Source organism: Schistocerca nitens, chromosome 8 (genome assembly GCF_023898315.1).
Source record: "Schistocerca nitens isolate TAMUIC-IGC-003100 chromosome 8, iqSchNite1.1, whole genome shotgun sequence".
In the NCBI taxonomy this organism is placed as follows: domain Eukaryota; kingdom Metazoa; phylum Arthropoda; class Insecta; order Orthoptera; family Acrididae; genus Schistocerca; species Schistocerca nitens.
In genome coordinates this window covers 420,160,395-420,182,740 of record NC_064621.1, presented here as the reverse complement: position 1 = coordinate 420,182,740, position 22,346 = coordinate 420,160,395, and the positions used below count along the sequence as shown (strand labels likewise).

Below are 22,346 nucleotides of genomic sequence, written 5' to 3'. Positions count from 1 at the left end.
ATATATTGATAGTAGAATACAATTTAACAGGCTTCTTTGATCAGTAATTACCAGTTCAATTACTGTGGATATCCAAAGAACCATAGCTTACTTCAGTTTGAATGTAAACAAACATAGCTCTTAATCGAGACTGGATGAACGTAAGCATTGTTAGGCAAGTGTACTACGTGCAAAAGAACATCAAATCAAAGTATGGTCATTTTATTTGTACTGTTATTATTTCAAAGTTACAATCATCATTCTTCAAATACGTACCTTTAATATCTGAAAAGTATAAGAGAGACATATCGTATTTGGCACATGGTCAGGTTTACTTCGTAACGAAGCATATTCTCTCAGAAGCCACCAAACTCGATTCCGATAGCTGAAAAGCATACGTTCTCAAGTCTAAAGAAACGAGCACAGTCTTATTACAAGCAAAATATATCTGTTTGACCACACCAAAAGGAGAATTTCCTTACTTCGTGAAAACTAATAATAAATTAATTAAACACATCATTCTACCTATAAGTGAGTACACTTTTCGCACTGGTAATGTTAAATGTTTCAATAACCAGTCAGATGCATTTCGGGAGCCATAGGTATTGGATTTTCGAGTCGAATACACAACTTTATGTTGGAAAGGTGTATCCAATCACGATTCACGAGGTTTTGCCAACATAGACGCTCCATTGTAGTGCGTAGGATTCCTTGTGTTAATGTGACTTTTCATGGCCAATCCATACTGTGTTTCGTGAACTGCTATTTTACATATTCCATCAGGAAGTGTATGCCTGTAAATGACTGAGAAATGAATGGTACAATTATTTAAAAGGAAAATGATGTTTTATTTAAGCTCACATCGATGTGAAACGAACTGAGTGTCTGAGACGACATGTAACGTCCTTCTTTAAACAGGCAATATCTGTTTCCACAACTCAGTGCGGTCATGGAGAAGATCTTGGTTGGTCTCAAACTCCAGCCGCATGTGCAGGTAGTTGGAGGCTTCAGAACTGTACTTCTCCCACGTCACTGGGCTTCCAGAAGGAGCAGGGTCACTGAAAATAAAAATAAATTAAAACTAAAAGCAAAGAGGGGACGGGCATAGAATATCGTCGACTTACCATACCCCTGTACTGTAAGGGTGCCGCGAATTGCAACCAAAGAGGTCATGCTACGAAAAGAAATGGCACCCCAAACTATCAATCCTGGTTGATGGGCTATTGACGAGGGACAGATTGATATCCCACCGCTGTCCAGAGCGTCTGCAGACAGATCTTCGCTGGCCATCGGGGCTTAGTACGAAGCGGAACTTATCATTGACGACAGTTCTACTTCGGTCCACGATAAGGCAGGGAGGGTAAAGACGTCTGGAGGCGCCCCCGACAACAGTGGGTTACCAACCTCACTGTCGCCCGCCATAAGGCCCAACGACCAGAAGAGGTAATCTGTGTTACCACTCCTTTTCACAGTAGTACATCTTCTGTTGTGGTATGCGGCACCCTTACAAAACAGAAGTAAGTTGACGATTTTCTACGCACCGTTTTGTTGCCCTTCATGACAATTCATACTAGTCTTCCGTTATAGCAACCTAATCCCCTCTCGCACACGGCAAGAGTTTCGTGGGATCTCTCCCCACCTGGGAGAGTTTGGAGCTTTACAGGTAGAGCCTCCAAACAGCTAGGGTTTTGACGATCTAACACGCCAGTCGGACAGAATTTGGCACGATACCCTCAGGATGGCATCCAGTAACTCGGGTCATTCCTTCATGGTGTGTGTTTCTGGTCTTCTTTTCTTTTTTTGTCGTTAAGTGTATACTGGCATATATCCAACAAATACTTGAGAACTTATGATAGAAGTCCTACTCTGAAGAAAGTGGCAGGCGTAAGAGAGGCATTCCTGGAAGGATGCATCAAGTCTACTAGACAATGAATCTCAACTATTTTAAGGGCAAAAATTGGAACCACCAGCCATTGGGTCGGTATTATCGCTAATGATAGCAATTAGTGTAACAGCTTACACTCATGTTCTAACCGAAAAGATACTTAGAAAGAATTTCCCTTGGAGGTTGAGATCAATGGAGCTGGACAACAAGGTAAGTAGCTTAATAAAATATGGATATGTTGCCAATTTCGCAAGCGTACTTTGGGTTTTGGCTGTGTGTAATTAATTTGTGTCCAGTGTCGAAACATCGATGGCGTATTTCCGGGGTCTCCTGCAATGCCGCCAACCCGCAACACATCACCGTTATGCGGTCATTGCTCCAGCTCTGCAGGCGCACCAACCGGAGTCAGGCGAACTTCCATTGACCTACAGGAAGCACGCTAATTCAGAGGGCATGCGCAAGATCAATAAAGGTCGCCACGTCAACCGGCTTTTTGTTGCATCCGCGGCGCCGTTTTCCTCAGCCAATCGGAGCCCACATCGCTAGACCAATAGCTATCAGGTGGTCATCCGCTCGTCTGGCGAGCAGCAGGCAGTTCCGTCTCCGCCAGCAAAATTACAAGATCGGCAGCATCACGCCTCCGCCAGGACTTGACGTCGCACTTGCCATCCGGGACCATCGCGCATCACGACTAGCTGCTCCGGCCTTGGTCTCTGATGCTGGAACTCCTTGTACTTGGCTGGCCGGAGTGACCGAGCGGTTCTAGGCGCTACAGTTTGGAACCGCGCGACCGCTACGGTCGCAGGTTCGAATCCTGTCTCGGGCATGGATGTGTGTGATGTCCTTAGGTTAGTTAGGTTTAAGTAGTTCTACGTTCTAGAGGACTGATGACATTAGAAGTTAAGTCCCATAGTGCTCAGAGCCATTTGAACCATTTTCCTTGCACTGTTCGTGAGATGGAACCTTAATTTTCCGCTTACTTTATATGTCTAAAAAGGTAGTATGTTTCGTTTCCAAAAGAACTTTCCAGAAGGGAGTCTCACGGAGAGATTTACTTGTGTCGTTTTCCAAGAACTTTAAGCTGCCCAAGAATTCATTCCTTTATTTTCAAGACGGACTTGTTTTGAACTGCTATAGGATCGCAGAACTTATATTTGTAAGCATAAACTGATTAAGTCTACATGGATACTCTGCAAATCACATTCAAGTGCTTGGCAGAGGGTTCATCGAACGACCTTCACAATTCTCTATTATTCCAATCTCGTAAAGCGCGCAGAAAGAATGAACACCTACATCTTTCCGAACGAGCTCTGATTTCCCTTATTTCATTGTGGTGATCGTTCCTCGCTATGTAGTTTGTTGTCAACAAAATATTATCGTATTCGGAGGAGAAAATTGGTGACTGGAATTTCGTGAGAAGACTCAGTCGCATCGAAAAACGCCTTTCTTTTAATGATTTCTAGCCCAAATCCTGTATCATTTCTGTGACACTCTCTCCCATATTTCGCTATACTACAAAACGTGCTGCCTTTCTTTGAACTTTTTAGATGTACTCCGTCAGTCCTATCTGGTAAGGATCCATCCAACTCCGCGCAGCAGTAGTCTAAAAGAGGACAGACAAGCGTAGTGTAGGCAGACTCCTTAATAGGTCTGTTACATTTTCTAAATGTCCTGTCAATAAAACGCAGTCTTTTGTTAGCCTTCCGCACAACATTTTCTATGTGTTTCTTCCAATTTAAGCTGTTCGTAATTGTAATACCTAGGTATTTAGTTGAATTTACGGCTTTTAGATTAAACCGATTTATCGTGTAACCGAAGTTTGAGTTCCTTTTAGCACTCATGTGGATGACGTCACATTTTTCGTTATTTAAAGTCTACTGCCACATTTCGCACCATTCAGATATCTTTTCTAAATCGTTTTGCAGTTTGTTTCAAACAAAACAATAAACTGATTTTTGAGCGTAATCAACTGACTTACTGTGAAAGTGTCCCAAGCCAGGACACTTCAGTCGAAGCCCATAAGAATTCCCCAATACAAACATGAAAGAGGATTGAAAACAACTTTCGAGTAAAAATAATGGTTCACACCACAACGTTCCTTTGCTGTGGCTTTCCCAGTGAGGCGGATCGACTTCCTCATTCCAAACCGAGTTCTTACATTTCGTCGCTGTCCCACAACGAAGAATTTTACGACGGCTTTGGAAAGTGATTCTGTTAATAATAATAATATTAATAATAATAATATTGGTAATCAAAGAGCTTTTTATTGCATACAACTTTAAGCTAAAACTATCAGCTATTTTTCTTCTTAATTGCACCCCACATTAAACCACTTTTATAACAAGGACGACTATTTCATTACCATAGTACAGAATTCTGCTGCCTATGTGCTAAACCCTGGTTTGACTCTCTCTTTTTAACTCATCATCACCTTCAAACCATTGTGATTCTCTCGTTTTTTCACATTCAGAAACAGGTGACAATTCTGCTTGGCAAATCAGGGATGTATCTAGAAGAAACCCTTAGGCAACATTTACTTTCGTGCCGTAGTGCAGCAAAAAAGGACGCCAGGGCTCAACATACCAAGCCTTTTATTCTGGATGGCTCTTATGAACTTGTTCAGTATTTCACAGTAAATTTTAGACGTTATTGTCTTACAACAAGGAATACCCCTTTCTGTCTCAAAAATAGTTTCACTAGCTTTTATACAGATTTCGTTTAGCGGCACTTTAAAGGCTCTCATGGCGAGATAACACCATAGCTCTAATGCTGTACGGATTTATATTGCTTTTTTGCTTTGGTTTAATGCTATAACATTGAGTATCTGTAAATGTGTTTGAATCGATAACATAAAATTGTATACTCCTTTCTTTGTTAAAACTTTGATGTCGTGGTTTGATTCTATGCAATGTAGTACATCTATCATTTAAATTCTTTGTCCCATTTGGAGGGAACAAAACTTACTATATATAATTGTAATTTCTGTGGGAATAATTTTTTGAAGAAATGTCAATATGTGCAAATGTTCTGTTTTATTTAATGTGTTTGGTTGCTGTTATGTAAACCGCTGATCCTCACTTAGGGTTCTTAGTTCTTTAGTATATAAAAGGTGTAGTGGTCCCCCTCGGGAACGGAACTGTGTAGCGCGCGCAAAATGTAGTTGGCCTAGGTAGAAAAGGTGGAACAAGAGTCAGTCGGGGACGAGATACCAAACTGTGAACTGCCATGTAAAAGTTGCATATTGTGTTGGTTCCGAGAGAGGCTTTTTCTGCCAATGCCTCGGATGGATGGATAAATAGCTGGAACGATTCTGGAATTGGTATCCATCATCGCCAACAAGAAGGGACAGAGTCCAGCAAATCTGCCTGCAAATCTACCTACCAACATGCAGTTGCCACCACATTGGGCAATCACTGTAACGGAATACAATAATGATGTACAGTGAAGGATCAGCTTATTGGATGTGTTAGTGTGCTCAAATATAAGGTAACTTACAACAGAATTTATGTACGTACTTTGATATTTTCCCTATCAGAACACCTTTCAGGTTCCTCTTCATTTAAACTATGATTACCGAGTGTCCTAGTTTGTGGAAAAAATGAAAGCCTTAGTATAATGTCGTTTGATCTTTGGTAAGAAGGGACTGTTCAGATTTATTGTGGATTTAGTGAAATTGTTTGAGGTAGTAAATGTAGTCTTGTGAAAGCCTCCCAGGGTTGGAAACAGTCTAATTTAAAGATTTGTGGAGTTTCAAAGTCTCCTATTTAATCATTTACTTGAAAGTAGAAGATTGTGGTAATAAAGACAATTTGCAGTTACTTTTAAAGATTAAAAGCCCTTAAAACTGAGGCTTATAAAGTGTTGCTTAGTTAATGATCATAACGCTGCCTGTAGTAAATTTTAAAAGGTGAGTCAGTTTCTCGTAAAGTTGTCAACATTGTGTCCCACTGTAGCAAAAGTCGTGAACTGCATTTATGGAAAGTTATACACTCATGCTTGCTAAGCACTTGTTTCTTTTGGGTATTGAAAGTGCATATTAATAGTGTAATAAAATCAGCAGGCCATCCTTTACCACTATTTATGAAAACAATAATTTCTTTATTCAAAAGACAGTGAGAAGTAACCTGTTAGTGAATGGCATTTAACTTTCATTCTAAACAGAATAGTATTTAGTTGAGAGATACTTAACCTGTGACCAGTTCATAATTTTGCAGTGAACTACATTTATAATTTTATGTCAGCTAGGAATATGTTTCAACAATAATACTGAACCTATGTCCAATTAATGATTCTGCAGTGAATATTAATAGTAACGTTATAAAGACAATTCAGTTTGAATAATCCCTGAAAGTAATAGTGTGTTTAGTTATTTGTTATATTTTTGCAAATAGTTTGTGCTGCTCTAGCTGTTAGTCCCAACCTTAACGTTAACATAGGCAGGTCTCAGAGTTCATTGCACTCGCGCGTGGTAAAATAGAGGCTATGTTTGTCCGTTGAAGTTACTCATACCTACTTTCTTAAACGAGAACGTTTATCTTTCTCTTGCCTAATTAGGCTGGCGACCGTTTTCCTTATTCTTTAAACAGTGTAGCTAGGTAAAACATTGTTTGTACTGTTCAAATATTTACGAAATTCTGACTTTCATTTCCGATAAGCCACCTCCGTTAGGTAAAACACGGTCAACATAACAAAATTCCTCTCAGAGGGTAACGCTGCTCTGTTGCTTTATACCATAATTCCTCTAACAACATAGTTTTATTTCACGACCTGCGTCCAACTTTAAGGTTATGGTATAGCAGTAGCAGACGATAGTGTTATAAGGTCTTATACCATTGATTAGCTTTTTGTTTCCAGATTGACATACGCAGCCCCCATTTCATCCCTTGTCTAATCGTGGTAGAGGAATCTGTTTCCTTCTGCACAGTACTGCATCAGAAACGGCACTCTTTCTCTTCGTTGTGTAAACGTAAGCCAGCATTTTGGGACACATTGTGCACAATGTTTGTAATAACAAAGTTTGTCACAAGTTCGTAGAGCACTACGTGTGATTTCCGCCTACTAATTCTGTAATCGTGAACCGACGATTATCTCTGATACTGACATTAATTTTAGAATGAGTTCATTTGTCAGAACAGATAGTCGTCCGCCTTTTTTAATCTTCATAAAATTTCGTCCTACCTTACCGAAACAAACGACCTCATTTTCATACACCACTGTCACTCATTATTTTCTCTCCATAAATCCCACAAATCATGAATCACCACATCATTCAAGTTCAGAAAAGGAATAACAGAATGCAATTCGCAGGCGGCGGTATTTTCGATGATAGTGGCCATTTTAATTTACAGTTCCGATTCAAAAAAATTGTTCAGTAACCTTTCCGCGGCACTATCAGACTCGCAAAGAGCCGGGCGACACAACTGTGACGAAATCCCTCCACTCTCCCAACTCTTGAGCCCATCAGACATCATCAGTGCTTAACTTACCGAACAGACCCTGTTATTGGTATAATCGTGTTTACTGTAAACGTTACGAATAAAGTACTTACCGGTACTTAGCGAAATTTGTCCAGAGTGTTGCCAGCAGTTGCAGCACCTTCCAATCGTCGGACTCAGGGTCCTTGTTGGGTCCCCCGTCCTCCTGCATAAACAGGTAGTGAGTCTCCTCAGCGTGTGCCATTCCTGTGAAATGTATCTGCATTAGCTCAGTACAAACCAGCAGCAAGGTTTATCATCTACTAGGTCGTAAATCCATTTACTGAGCTACATACGGTGAGGTAGGTAAGACTGATGACCCAACGACACCGAGAAAATGAAGATAAACATATCGAACTGCTGTTTTCTCTGTATTATAACCGACAACGTGGCGAAGTTTCTGAAGTGTGCAAGCAAATTTAATATTATAACTGCCGAATTATGACAACTTATTTTCTCTTTACTCCAACTTAGTATACACTTTTTCTGTGGCCTTGGACCAAATGATTCAGTTTAACATTACTGGCCTCCAAGGTCATCGGACCTGACTGCATGTTTTCGGTGATTACTATTGCACGTCTGATAATTCACAACACTATCTTCTTTAACTCAGCGAAGTGTGCAAGTTTTGGATACATCTGTGCTGGTCAGTCTTAGCTGCCTCGACATGTATTTTTTGAGGACCATATCATCCATACTACTATATAAAAACCAGTTGTTTAACTTTGTTAACAAAAATATCGAAAAATTCTTAAACGTACTCTAATAAACATTCGGACCGACATAAGTTAAATATTTTTTAATGAACATGATATGTAACCGTGTACACACTAAAGCGGAAACGTTGCTAGGAAAAATCTCGAAAAGTTCTTGACCCATTTACTTATAATTTTTACGTGATAGTCAGATAAAAGTTCTGACATGTTTTTGTTACATAATAAGAATACCACTATGTATAAGTCGTTGCTTAAAGTTGCACCAAAAATCTCTCGTCCAATTTACTTCAGATTTTAAAACAATGCTCTAATAAACGTTTAGACGGACATAGGCTATATACTCGTATTTGTAATATATACGGTATATAAATAAATCTACAATAGAAGATAGAAAAGTTTTTAGCAAAATTCTCGAAGTGCTTGACCAATTTACTTCCAATTTTTACACGATTCTCTAATAAATATTCATACTGACATAGGCTATAATTTTTTTTAAACCACAATTTGCAGGTTTTCTGTTAAAATAACTGCGAGAGTGAAAATGCAGTGCTGCGAAAATATACAGATCCTAACATTTTCGGTCAATTTTAACTACGATAACAGGGCTTATAAACCATTAGACAAATGGTTTCTCTGAAATTTATTCTTTCTTTCCGTACGTAATTATAAAAAAAATTGCCTACACAACGTTGTCTTTGCTTTGTTTTCTTCCCCACAGTTAGTTTTAATGGAAAATAGGAAAGTAGTTTCTATGACTTATTGGATTATGATTAGAGTACTACCACGGACCTGGAGCATCTGAAACGTTATACTCCCACCCATTTGTAGATCAAAATTGCAAAATACTCTCACTGAAGCCACTATCCTCACAGGTCCAGCAGCTGGACAGGTCTCTCTCATCTCACACACTTGTGACACCAACCATTTTCCCACTCATTTTAAGTAAATTTAACTCCCAATCAAGGTTTCGTTCGCAATAACTATAAACAAAGCTTATGGTCAGAGAGATACGGGGGGGGGGGGGGGAGTGGAGATAGACGGAGGGTGGACATAAAGAGGCGAAGTAGAAGATTGTCAGAGAGAAAGGAGGAGAAACTGGAGAGTATAGTGGGATGACGTTATGGACAGAGAGAGAGAGGAGGTGGAGGGGGCTGGGGGAGCAGGAGGAGATGGACAGAGAAAGGGATGAGGAGGAAATGGACAGAGGGAGCATGAAGAGATTAAGACCTATATCCAATCCCCAGACACATTTAGCAATTGCAAAGCATAGCCGGTTTCACTAGCAGCAAGTAAAATATGACAGCAACAAATATGTCTTTCATAATTCTGATTCAAATACATTATGAGTAACAGAGAATGTATAATATGATAATATGATGTAAACGATAGATTCAGAGTACTTACAAGCAGGTGTTAAATTCAAGAACTAAGATATTGTCATACCATGAGAAGACAGAATTGCCAATGTGCGGTCAAATTTCAGATCGACATGCTTGAGCTCGTAAACCATAGACTGCGTTAAGATCAGAATTTTAAATGATTTCCAGACAGATTAAAACTGTATCCAAAACTTGGGATTAGCCGCAGTCTAGGAGTTTGTTTCTACAGTGAACCTTTTACCCTGCAGCAGAGTATGTGAATGTTTGAAACCTCGTGACTAAAGTTGTTTGTCGGAATAGGCATCGGATCGGAAACACTGCTTTCCGTAAGCAATCCAGGCTCAACCCACGATACGGGCTCATAGCCTTAACTCTTCCATTACCTGTTCCTACTTTCCAAACTTCAGAGAATGTGGTCTCCATACTTTTGTAGATTAGCAATCCTCGGAGACAGAATATCTCTGCGGAATGATATAGCCTAGGACTAGGCGACTTTTTTCCATAATGGATACTTCACTCTTCAGGGGAGTGTGCGCTGTTTATAAAGTCCGTAACAGGTTACAATGTGTGGCATTCCGGGACCTGAACACGTAACTTTGCTTCTTGGAGCTCTGAGGGCGGTTCTTGAGTCATGGATATTACATCATTTTCGTACTGGAACAACATTGCTTTCATTCGATTTAAGTTTGTAAATCTTTTCGAGAAGAATTCTTACCGTATTCTGTGGCGCCGTAGCCGTCGTAGTCGAAATAATAGAAGTAAATAGGCAGAGTACTTGTGTTTGCCACTGTCCTAGCAAATGCCTGGGTATCTTGGATGAAATACAGATCGGAAAGCATCTGAAAATTAGAAATAATATAAAGTTATAATTAGTGTAAGGAGTAATATATATTACAAAATTTTATTTTTCGATTCTACTGCCATCATATGCATGGCAATCTGTGCTGAAAGTATAATTATTAAGATAACTGTGAGGAAATTTCGTTACACTGTGCACGAATAATTAGTTAAGGGGATAAATTATCAGAAAGAATTCGGCCAAAAAGATCCCCTGACCAGACCTTTCCTCTTCAAACATCACAGAATACACCTACAGTGCTAGCATTTACTTGCTGATATGAAGTGAGTCTGAAAAGTTTGCTGACGTGTCAGAACAAAGCAGGGAAGCGTTACAAACAAGGTACCTGTATTGTCCTTCAGAGTAATCAGCATTAGCTACAATACAGTTCTAACATCGGTTGTAAGTCTGTTGGTCACCGTCAGCAGACTTGTGCAACAGCTCGAAGCACCGTGGTCACACGTTGTTGGGTTCCACAATGTTTACGCGCTCAACTTTCTGGCTCAGCGCAAGCTGACTGTTCTTCAAAACTCTCCTAATTCCCCACATTTAGCACCAACAGACTATGTTTTCTTTCTCTGCCTTAAATTATCCCTGAAAGGGATTACACAAGAAGAGTCTGCTGACAGTTTGCAACAGTTATATAACCGATGTCAAAAGTGTGTTGTAGCTAATGATGATTTGTTTGAGGACCAATAAATGTATTTCGTTTGTAGCTATTGTTTCCTTTATTTTCTGAGAGGTTCTCCAAACTTTTCAGACGCACCTTTTAAAGTGCTACGCCTAAAAATGTGCGTTCTATAACACATTTTGTATCGCAACTGTCTGTTCTGAAACGGATAGTTCTCTCCAAATTATAAAACAGGTTTACTCATTCTCGTGTATGTTGGAATAGATTCGTTGTGATTGACGACACCGTTCCACCAGGCTATAACTTAAAACTGTATTTTCTTAAGCACTGCTAGTATCGTAGTCTCCGGCACCACATTCGATACTAGCACAATTTTAAGATGCAAATTTATTAAGCCTTCTGTGTCCTCCCAGAAGTAACTGAAATGAATTATGAACGTAGTTCTTATAAATCTTTGTTTTGGTACGTTGACTGACGATTTGATAAATAAAATAATCTATTCGAACAATACATTTTAAACGTATTTCAGCTCTCTTTTAAATTCACGTATTTATAGTCAATAAAGACTGTTTCTTATGCATATGTCTTAGATTCTGCACATAGATCGCTTTGTAGCTAAGCAAGGTTTTGCTACCGAAACGAAAGTTATACTATTCATAACACCCTTAATCAGGTAACTTATTGAATATTTTACTGTTCGTTGTTGTTTGAGTCACTAGTAATTGTTCTATTACTGAACGAAATTTCCATAGCATTACCCTTTTGATGCCCAGTGTGCCTCATTTGTCTGGTATTGCATTAGCTATGTCCCTACTTTTGAAGCCAAAAAAAAAGATGTTGCGTAACCTTTGCTTCACAAATCTTGTAATAGTGCAGATATACAGGAAAATAAATATGTCACCCCTTTTTACGCAACTAGAACTCAGATTCTAGGTAGTGCTGTATGCTGATGACATAGCAAACATAGCACAAAATGAGTGACAAATTTATTCACATACCACAATATCATATAGTAGCTTACTTCGAACAGTATAGCAAATTAAGACTGATAAAACTAAAAACTTCGACACTTTTACGTAAACTAATGCAGCACATATTTGTATACTAGGACAGGAAATCACTTCACTTACCTTGGAAATTTTAATTACAAATAACAATGCCAAAGAAGAAATAAATAGCACATCCCAAAAAAGTTAATAGTTGCTATTTGGCAATACGAAACTTATCCCAAAAGGAAGAAAGCTATGGGTTCGACGTCCCTTCGAAGAAGAGGTCCTGAGAGATTAAGCACAAGCTGAGAATATCGAAGGATAGATCATGAAATTGGCCCATTTCACAGGAAAATATGTATCTGAATGACCATGTACCACTATTTTCTTTTTTTAAGTGACATTTAAAATCTACGATGCCAGTAAATAAATGACAATGGATTCTGACGTGTATTCTGTAAAGAATTTCCTTTTATATGTCATTCGTATACGTTCACTTATCTAATTACGTTTAGCCTTTCGCCTGTGTAGCTCGGACGTAAGTTTTTTTTTTTTTGTTTGCTGTAAAACAATCACTTCCTTTATTTTACCTATCCGTTTTAATTATTTAAAAGAGTAATGACCTTCCTTATTTCCTATTCATGAAAGCAATTTTTACTGTATTATAATAATTTTCAGACGTCAAATAAGAGGAGGTGGAGACAAATTGTTCGATGACGAAGCGACAGAACACTATTCGTGTTCTATCATTAACTCTTCGTTAAACGGAGGGCGGACATTAATTCGCCTATCATTTCCATTAACGTACGTAATTTACTGTGTAAGAATTATTCTCTATTGATCGGTCACGCATCGTCGAAAAATGATGTCAGGAAAGACACTCACTGGCTTGATACAGCTCCACTTTAAATTATATTGATGATGACCGGTCTAAGGTAACTAAACACCTAAACTTCAGATTGAGCAAATGTTTTTCACCTACCGGCGTCTCTAAAAAGAGAAATTTACGCCATCGTCATTGGGAAGTGACTTACTGACGCGATTATTGAACTACGCGAAGTTATACATTCTTCCTAATGTTTCGTAACGTCGCTTACTCAGAAACTTTTCTTGAAATATTTCAGTAAACAAGAAAGGTACGTTTGAACCACACGAAAGTCTGAACCACCGTCCTAGAGAATCCAAGTCCAATTTCTTACGGTAGATCCACCATGCTCAGTACTTATCCCAAAGATTGAAAGATAAGTCTGTTCTAACATACGCTTTTGAGTCTTGGACATTAACAACGTCAGGAGAGGTGAAACTCAATAACTTTGAAAGAAATGTCTTGAGCGAGACATTTGAAGGAACTCAATGTAAAAGAACAGCGGAACAGAGAAAATTAACTATTAGGGAAGTCTATGATTTATATGAATCATGAGACACCATTTCTAAAATTAAACATATTCGTTACATATTGTTGGTGGAACAGTAACCATTATAGTGTTGGAAAAGAGTAAGTTTGTGTCTAAAGTCGTAGTTTATATATTTTGCCTACTGACTACCGGGTTCGGCACACATTACCATCCTCAGGCCATCTCCTGGTACGCAGCAATTGTGCTTGATGATGATGATGTTTGGGTTGTGGGGCGCTCAACTGCGCGGTTATCAACCTTTGCTCAGTCCAGTCTCACCACTTTCATGAATGATGATGAAATGATGAGAACGACACGAACACCCAGTCATCTCGAGGCAGGTGAAAATCCCTGAACCCGCCGGGAATCGTTGTACTTGTTTCCGAAGTAGGTGTGTCAAATGCTAAAAAAAAATTATAGGTAGAAGAATTTGTTCGTCTGGACATGCACTTCGAGCTGCGGAAGATAGGAAAATCCACCAAGGATATGCAGAATATCGTCGAAGATGAATACCATTAGAAAGACCTAGACGATATTTCTTCAATAACATGAGCGAAGGTATTAAAGTCTTACTCGTAAGGAACTGGGAAATTAAATGGAAAGAAAGAACTGTCTGGCAATGAACTGTGAAATCAACAGCCAAAAGTTCTCGTAGCTTGTTATGCTCGCTAATACGAGCAGTAATAGTATCCAAACCAGCCTTGTAACTCTCTCGAAGACGTCTGTTAGCTGCGTTTTTCTTTTGATAATCTCGTTCTTTATAATGTCTCAGGGGTTCGTGCCCATAGTCTGGCTTTACATTACCCTTATCACTGTCGGTTTCTATACTCAATTTGAACCTGAGTTAGCTCCTACGTTAATGCATAATTTATCGTAGATCTCCTCGAATGAGCCCGCATCTCGTGGTCGTGCGGTAGCGTTCTCGCTTCCCACGCCCGGGTTCCCGGGTTCGATTCCCGGCGGGGTCAGGGATTTTCTCTGCCTCGTGATGGCTGGGTGTTGTGTGCTGCCCTTAGGTTAGTTAGGTTTAAGTAGTTCTAAGTTCTAGGGGACTTATGACCACGGCAGTTGAGTCCCATAGTGCTCAGAGCCATTTGAACCATTTTTTTCTCCTCGAATGAAAAACAATACCCACTAGATGGAAGATAGCACAAGTCACATCCGTCTACAAGAACGGTAGGTGGAGTCGCCCACAAAGCTACAGTCTAATATCCTTGCAATCCATTTGTTTTAAAATGTTAGAATATAGAGCTCAAACATAATAACCTGTCTCGAAGACACAGAGTCATGCATGCTAACCAGCATGGATTTCGAAAACATCGATCATGTCAAACCCAACCCCCAACCCTCGCTTTTCTCGCATGACTTACCGAAAGCCATAAATGTAGGCAGTCCGACAGATGCAGTAGTGTCCGATTAAAAAAAAAAAAACTCAGTCCCACACCTATGCTATACCATATCCAAAAGTACGATCGCATTGGGTATCAAGCGAAATTTGTGATCGGGTTGAGGATTTTTTGGCCAGTGAGTCACAACTGGAATCTGTTAACTCATACAAGTACTGAGGTGTAAGCATTATAGGACCTGAAAAGGAATTATCTAATAGGTTCAGTTTTGGGTAAAGTAGGTGGTAGTCTTCGTTTTATTGTTAGAATACTGAGAGAATTCAATCACTCTTCAGAAGAGATTACTTACAAACCACTCGTGCTACCTATCCTAGAGTATGTGTGGGGCCTGTACCAAAACGTTCAAACAGGGGGTATTGAACATATGCAGAGAAGGGCACCGTCAATGGTTACACGTTTGTCTGACCAGCGGGAGAGTGTCACAGAGGTGTTGAAATATCTGAATTGGGAGGTACTTGGAGATAGGCTTAAATTATCCCCACTTATAAATCGGTGTTAAATTATGACTCTAGGAATAAACTACAAAAATGATTCAAATGGCTCTGAGCACTATGGAACAACTTCTGAGGCCATCAGTCCCCTAGAACTTAGAACTACTTAAACCTAACTAACCTAAGGACATCACACACATCCATGCCCGAGGCAGGATTCGAATCTACGACTGTAGCGGTCGCGCAGTTCCAGACTGTAGCGCCTAGAACCGCTCGGCCACTCCGGCAGGCAATAAACTACAACCCCTACGCGCTCCCATAGGGATCGTGAAGACATGATTAGATTAATTACAGCACGCACAGAGGCATTTAAACACTCTTTCCGCGCTCCATACGTGAATGGAACGGGAAAAGGCCATAACAATTGGTACAATGGGACAAACCCTCTGCCATGTGCTTTACAATGGTTTACGAAGTATGAATGTAGATGTTGATGTAACAGACATACTCAAGATAGATACCAGGTTGCAATGGCGTTGGGCTGGTTACACAGTAGGCAAGAGCCCAGCAGATGGAGCAAATAGGATGGTTAGTTGGAGACCTTTGGGATGGAAAAGAAGTCCTAGGAGAGATGGCTCAAGCTGGAACACGGTAATAACTGATGACACGGCTGCGGATCAATATGGAAGAAGCCTCCATTCACTAGCAGATACAAATGGCTAAACTAGAAGAAGGAGAAGAGGAAGAAGGAGGAAAAGAGTACTAGAAAGAGTTACTCTAGCTCTTGTGACACGTGAAGTTGTACTGATGGAGGTGGCATAGTGGTAAGACTTGTATTTGATCGGACGGCGGCTCAAATCCGTGTCCACACATCCAGATTCAGGTTGCCCGTGATTTCCCTAACAGATTTACGGAAATTACGGGACTTGTTCTTTGAAAGAGGATGGCTAACGTCATTCTCTATCCTTCCAGATCGGAACTCAAGCTCTATCTCTAATGACGACGTCGTCGATGGCATGTTAAAACCTTTTTATTTTCCTTTAGGAACGTCCATCGGTGTGTCAAGAAAGTTTAAGTCACATTTAGTTATTGAAATTTTCAATTATTGGAGCAGATTATGTTACTGTTCTGTGTATAAGAAGCGACGAGAAACTGATACTGACATCGTAGATGGCCTGCGGCTGTTGCTGCGAGAGTCCCTGGTCCCCAAAGTAGAAGTCCTCCAGCCGCTGCGCCGCCATCTCCTGCTCTTCCCTCGTCGGCCTCGGCAGCAGAGATCCCACAAGGGACGTGAAGTTTTCGTTGAGATCTGCCGCCACAGACGCACTCTCCATCACTCCAGACACTGTAAATCACAATACATCTGCTGAATCTTCAGATTCTCTCATGAAATTGAAGAAAATGTTGTTATCTCATTTTCAAGGTTAACACAAATACCAGTTATTTTTCACAGCAGATGACATTCCAACAGTTCTGTTATCTCTTTCGGTACTGTATCATAAATCTTCAAAAACATCAGCACAAATCGTAGATTGTACAATAGTATATGATGTCGTTTAGAGGAAACGGCTTCCCTATATACTAATCCAGTTGGAAAATAAACAGCTTCCTAACGTAACTTGAGTAACGAAACTTGAGTAACGAAACTAACTAGCAATACAAACTACTGATGTGATGTAATTACGTTTCCTGGAGAGCTAAGAGTCTCAACTTTCTCTTAAACTTCAATTCACACATTCACTCCATTTTCCTCTTCTCAAATCGTCAGTATTGCTATGGCTCTTCGATACTGGAACACTACCCAAGCTTTGTACGTAATTGCGGAAATGTTGCCTGTATGTCAGGAATAAGTGATCTCCTAACATAATGGGATTACATTTTCTTGAAGATATTTGAGTCTTAACTTTATCGTCGATAAGGATAGAAGCAGAAGTAATGAATTAAATTTTGTGTTAAGGAGGCCACTGGACTAGGGTAGTCCGTGCATCTCTCATAGCCATAATTCTATGGTAGTGTAGTGGTTATCACATCTGCCTAGTAATCAAGAAACCCCGGTTCAACTTCCAGCCAGCACACAAATTTTAACTCACTGCTTCAACTTCTATACTTTTGGAATACAAACTAATTAATGATCTAGTGGTAGAATCTGTACTTGTCACATTCATTTACTCAGTGCATTTATGACTTAGCGCAAGAGAATCTGTGCTAACCTAATCGCTAATGTCAGCCTTCTCACATTGACAGGGAATTTTATATATGCCAGATTTTCTAGCCCCCAAGCTGAGTAGTGCCCTAATCTCCGAAGTTGGAGGGAACACACTCTTAATATTAAACCTGCTTAAAATTCTTCCAGTCTTAAATTACATGCCTCCAGCATAAGGAATAATGGCCACTGATTTATGCTCCTCTCCATTCACCACTGGGGATGGTCCAAACTCCATACCCCCGGCCCGGCATACATAAAACACAGTTCAGGACAGGTATGTGGAACATCGCCGTCATACGAAGCTACAAAACCCGATAAAACATTGACCTAATAATGGACACGGGATGAAAGTTTACGCCGGCCGGAGTGGCCAAGCGGTTCTAGGCACTACAATCTGGAATCACACGACCGCTATGGTCGCAGGTTCGAATCCTGCCTCGGGCATAGATGTGTGTGATGTCCTTAGGTTAGTTGGGTTTAAGTAGTTCTAAGTTCTAGGGGACTGATGACCTCAGATACTAAGTCCCATAGAGCTCAGAGCCATTTTTTTTAATTTTACGAGACTTTGATAGTACCTAACACTTCCGGTTTTTGGAACAGTATTTATAAAGAGGCAATTGAAATTAGAATTCCCGAGTTCGAGTCTCGGTCGGGCACACAGTTTTAATCTGCCAGGAAGTTTCATATCAGCGCACACTCCGCTGCAGAGTGAAAATCTCATTCTGGAATTGAAATTAGGTTGGCAGCGCAGCAGCGTTCTCCTCAAGACGGGGGATAGTTGATTCGCCGAAATATTGAATCAAGTCCGAGGAGACTTTCGATGACGAAACTTAATTTCGGAATGTTCCACGTATTACGGACTTCTCAATGCACTCATAACTAACTGCCGTGCTTACTTTCAGATTTCTACAATAGGTAAAGCGCAATAGTTATATGCCTAGCAGCATTGTTGACAAATGTATACACATATTATATCGAACGTGGCAATACCAAATATCCAGTATGTAATTCGCGTCTTGTGCCATTTCTGGTGGGATACAAGTCGGAATTTCGAGTTTTAAGGTCATCTGATACTGCAGTTAGAATTTTCTCCGAGAAATCTGAGAAGTTTAACATGCGAGATACAAAAGGCGATCATAGAGTATGTACCACAACTGTCATTTATCTACTGATGCTATCCATTTCTCACTCCGGCCTTACAAAACTTTTCTTATCCATCGACCAATGCTAGCAATAACTTGAAATGTCCTACATTAAACAGCAAGTGTAACATGAATATAAAACCGCAATTGTTTTCAAGCATGCTATTGAGGCAAGTATTTCGTTTTGGAGAACTGAATTAAACAATAATTATCTCAATTCGCAGATAATGCAAAGTTGCTACGTATAGCGAACAATGTGTTTTCCATGAAAATATACCGGATATCTTTAGTAAAAATTTTAATGATCCTACTCTAAATACCACCCATGTGCCAGCAGCATTGCAAAATGGTTCAAATGGCTCTGAGCACTATGGGACTCAACTGCTGTGGTCATAAGTCCCCTAGAACTTAGAACTACTTAAACCTAACTAACCTAAGGACAGCACACAACACCCAGCCATCACGAGGCAGAGAAAATCCCTGACCCCGCCGGGAATCGAACCCGGGAACCCGGGCGTGGGAAGCGAGAACGCTACCGCACGACCACGAGATGCGGGCGCAGCATTGCAGATACCACTTCTGGTTCGTCTGACATTCAGATAACTTGGTAACCTGAATGAAAGCAACCTAGTTCTTTCTTCGTGACATAGCAGCATGATTGTTCTTGTAAGAAAACGCTTTTGGATAAATTTTTCTTACAGCACCACTAAGACTAAGAAACGCTGGTTCTAACTCAATACCGACTGCTAAACGCATGTTCTACCATATTTCCGATAGGTAGATCCATCCTTCAGGAGAAGAACATAAAATGTTCGCCTCCGTAGCGCAGCGGTAGCGTCACCGATTACCACGCAAGAGTCGGCTCTCGGCAGTAGTCAAGTGAGGATCGACTCCCCACGCCGGACAGCGCACCGCAGTTGTTCACTTCCGCGTCGCGGTATTTCCTGTTGTGGAGTGTCCGTTACTACTGTACCTCATGGTGCACTGTTATCGCCGAGCAAAACTAAAAGTAACATTCCAAGCCGAACATGAGCGACCACGCGCTTATTAAATTGAACAATTTATTCACGAAGACCTACGTCTGGACCCCAGGAACTGATAGGTATTCGCTTCTCTATCACTGGCAGTATCGTCTGTATTAAGGTGACGACGGAGACAGCATGTGCTGAGGTAGTTCGATAACACGCACACGGACTCAATTTCAAGCATTCTGACGGGAATATTGGAGAGGTAACTGTAGATCAGGTTCATTTAGGTCTTCGAACAATTCGGGTCTTCGTGCTCCCTTTCGAAGTGCCACAAGACGTGGTCGTCAAAGCTTTCCGACCCTAGACCAATGTTGTGGGGCACATCGCGGAAAAATGGCAGATATTTACGACATACCACGTGTTGAATGGTGTCCGCCAAATCAAAATAGAACTCTCCAAACATGTACCATCCTATCCGCTAATAGGTGGCGTGCGAGCCATCGTTATATACGTTGGCCAACCACGGACGTGTGCCGGTTGCGGACAAGAGGGCCATGTTCGGTCAGACTGTCTCCACCGACGTTTGCTCCATGTTCCGACCAGTGACTCAGCTCCCAAAGAGACGGTCACTTCATTACCAGACAGCTACGCCACAGCCGTACGCAGTCCCGATGCGTCACTTCAGGTAGTGCCTGTTCTCCGCCCTGCACTCCCCACTGGAAGTGACGCTGCTGCCACCGCCTCACCGGCACAATCTCCTCTGACGGCTACACCACCAACCCTCCAGAGCACGATGGACATCGATGCAAGTGCGGTGCCTACCTCAGCTTTTCTTCAGACAGGCGCGACCTCGGGCACTGAACGTCCACATTCTCATACAGAACAGCACCTCCGAAAGCATCGGTCGCTCAGAAACCGGAAGAAGAGAAGACAAACGCCATCTAACTACACATTTCATAATGTGTCATCACAGTCAGTGGAGCTGATACAGTGATCTCCCTTCGAGCGCCCCGACGACAGGAGTGGCCGCTCATGATACCCCATTCGAGGAACGATCTCACACGATTAGGATGGATTCCATGGAGAGGGCCTCCCTGGACCCCACTACAGCAGCGTCACCACAATTCGTCCTCGAGGAGTGCGACAGTCGCTTGCCACCTATTTCAGTCTCCTGGGCTGATGATGTCGACAATGGAGCAGATCGCGATGGTGGCCCTCCGGTCATCCAGTGTCCCATGGAGGTGCCTGACCCTCCTTCCACCAAGTGATTGCAGCTACAGTGACTGCATCGGACGTTACACGCCAGCCAGACATTTCTACCGGAACATCTGTGGCAATGGTGGGAGCACGCCCACAACACTACCGCATCGCGAAGGGGAATCTGGCCACCATTCGGGCTCCCCATAAACTGGCAATGTTCCGAGAGACCATTTATGCTACTGATGTCGACATTTCCTACTCCAAGAAGCGATCATCGCTGATTTCCATGCCCCCACTGGCTACGTGGCACACATCTCCCATGCTTCCGTCAATGGTAGTGGAGTCGCGATTCTCCTCCGTTCTGGACTCCCTGCTGAAGATGTAGCGTACCTTCCTAATGTTAGAAGTATGGCTCTCATGCTGTTCGGCGTCCTCATCCTAAATGTATATGTGCCGTCGGGCTCCAGTCGACCTCGTGATCGACACCTTCTTTGCTGACGAGGTAACGCCGCTTTTTGAGGGTCTCCTGGATGAAATGGTCCTCAGTGGCAATTTAAACTCCACTCAAGGGCCTGATGACCAACTTCCACATCATTCCCCGTGTGCGGCCCTCTTCGTCATCATTGACAGACTTCAACTAGTGCCGTCCGGGATAGCCGAGCCGTTCTAGGCGCTACAGTCTGGAACCGCGAGACCACTACGGTATGTGTACACTACGGTCGCAGGTTCGAATCCTGCCTCGGGCATGGATGTGTGTGATATCCTTAGGTTAGTTAGGTTTAAGTAGTTCTAGGGGACTGATGACCTCAGAAGCTAAGTTCCATAGTGCTCAGAGCCATTTGAACCACTTCAACTTGATGACACATGGACAAAGGTGCATGGCACCCGTGCAGGTTACACATATTATACGGCGCATTCAACCAATCGCCTTGATCGTATGTACCTCACACGTTCCCTTGCTGCCTCTAGCTTTCTCTGACCACGAAACTTACATCTGCGATGTCGTCCTCACCCGGAACAGGTCTGGCACAGCTGCGGCTTGTGGAAAATAAACGTTTCCCACCTGACTGTCCTTGATTGTCGACGGATCGTTGAGGATGCGTGGGCCCTCTGTCGTCGACGTCGCCCCACATACATATCCACCTTACCCAGCTGGATATGCTGAGCGAAACCAGCTCTACGCAGGACACTGATGGGATATGCCAAAAACTTCAAAGCCTGGTAAGCGAGCGCTATGGAGTTTTATTAAAAAAATGGTTCAAATGGCTCTGAGCACTATGGGACTCAACTGCTGAGGTCATTAGTCCCCTAGAACTTAGAACTACTTAAACCTAACTAACCTAAGGACATCACACACATCCATGCCCGAGGCAGGATTCGAACCTGCGACCGTAGCGGTCTCGCGGTTCCAGACTGCAGCGCCAGAACCGCGCGGCCACTTCGGCCGGCGGAGTTTTATTATGTGGTGCTTCGTGACTGCACTTCGATGGCATTGTCTCCTGTCTGTCAGACGATAGTGCATCGTGCTAAAGCGCATATCGCTTCACTCATGCGACGACGCTTGGATGGGACCCTTATTAGCTCCTGCACCCATGACCATATGCCTCACGAAACGCCATCGATGTACCACCTCCTCACTGACCGCCGATGTCGTCGTCAAGCTCTCATCCACGACGTCACCGATTCGGAAGGACAACGATACACTATG

The 22,346-nt window shown here is 41.8% G+C and overlaps 1 protein-coding gene across 1 annotated transcript in view; it reads right to left on the bottom strand.

Annotated features, from left to right (window-relative positions):
• Positions 1–809: 809 nt before the first annotated feature.
• LOC126199285 (venom carboxylesterase-6-like) overlaps positions 810–22,346 on the bottom strand; it is a 127,334-nt gene continuing 105,797 nt past the window's right edge. The window contains exons 7-10 of the mRNA XM_049936100.1: positions 16,286–16,467; positions 10,149–10,272; positions 7,413–7,545; positions 810–1,037 (exon numbers count right to left, since the gene is read on the bottom strand). Coding sequence (XP_049792057.1) covers positions 890–1,037; positions 7,413–7,545; positions 10,149–10,272; positions 16,286–16,467 — 587 coding nt within the window. The 3' untranslated portion in view covers positions 810–889. The remainder of the gene's footprint in view (positions 1,038–7,412; positions 7,546–10,148; positions 10,273–16,285; positions 16,468–22,346) is intronic.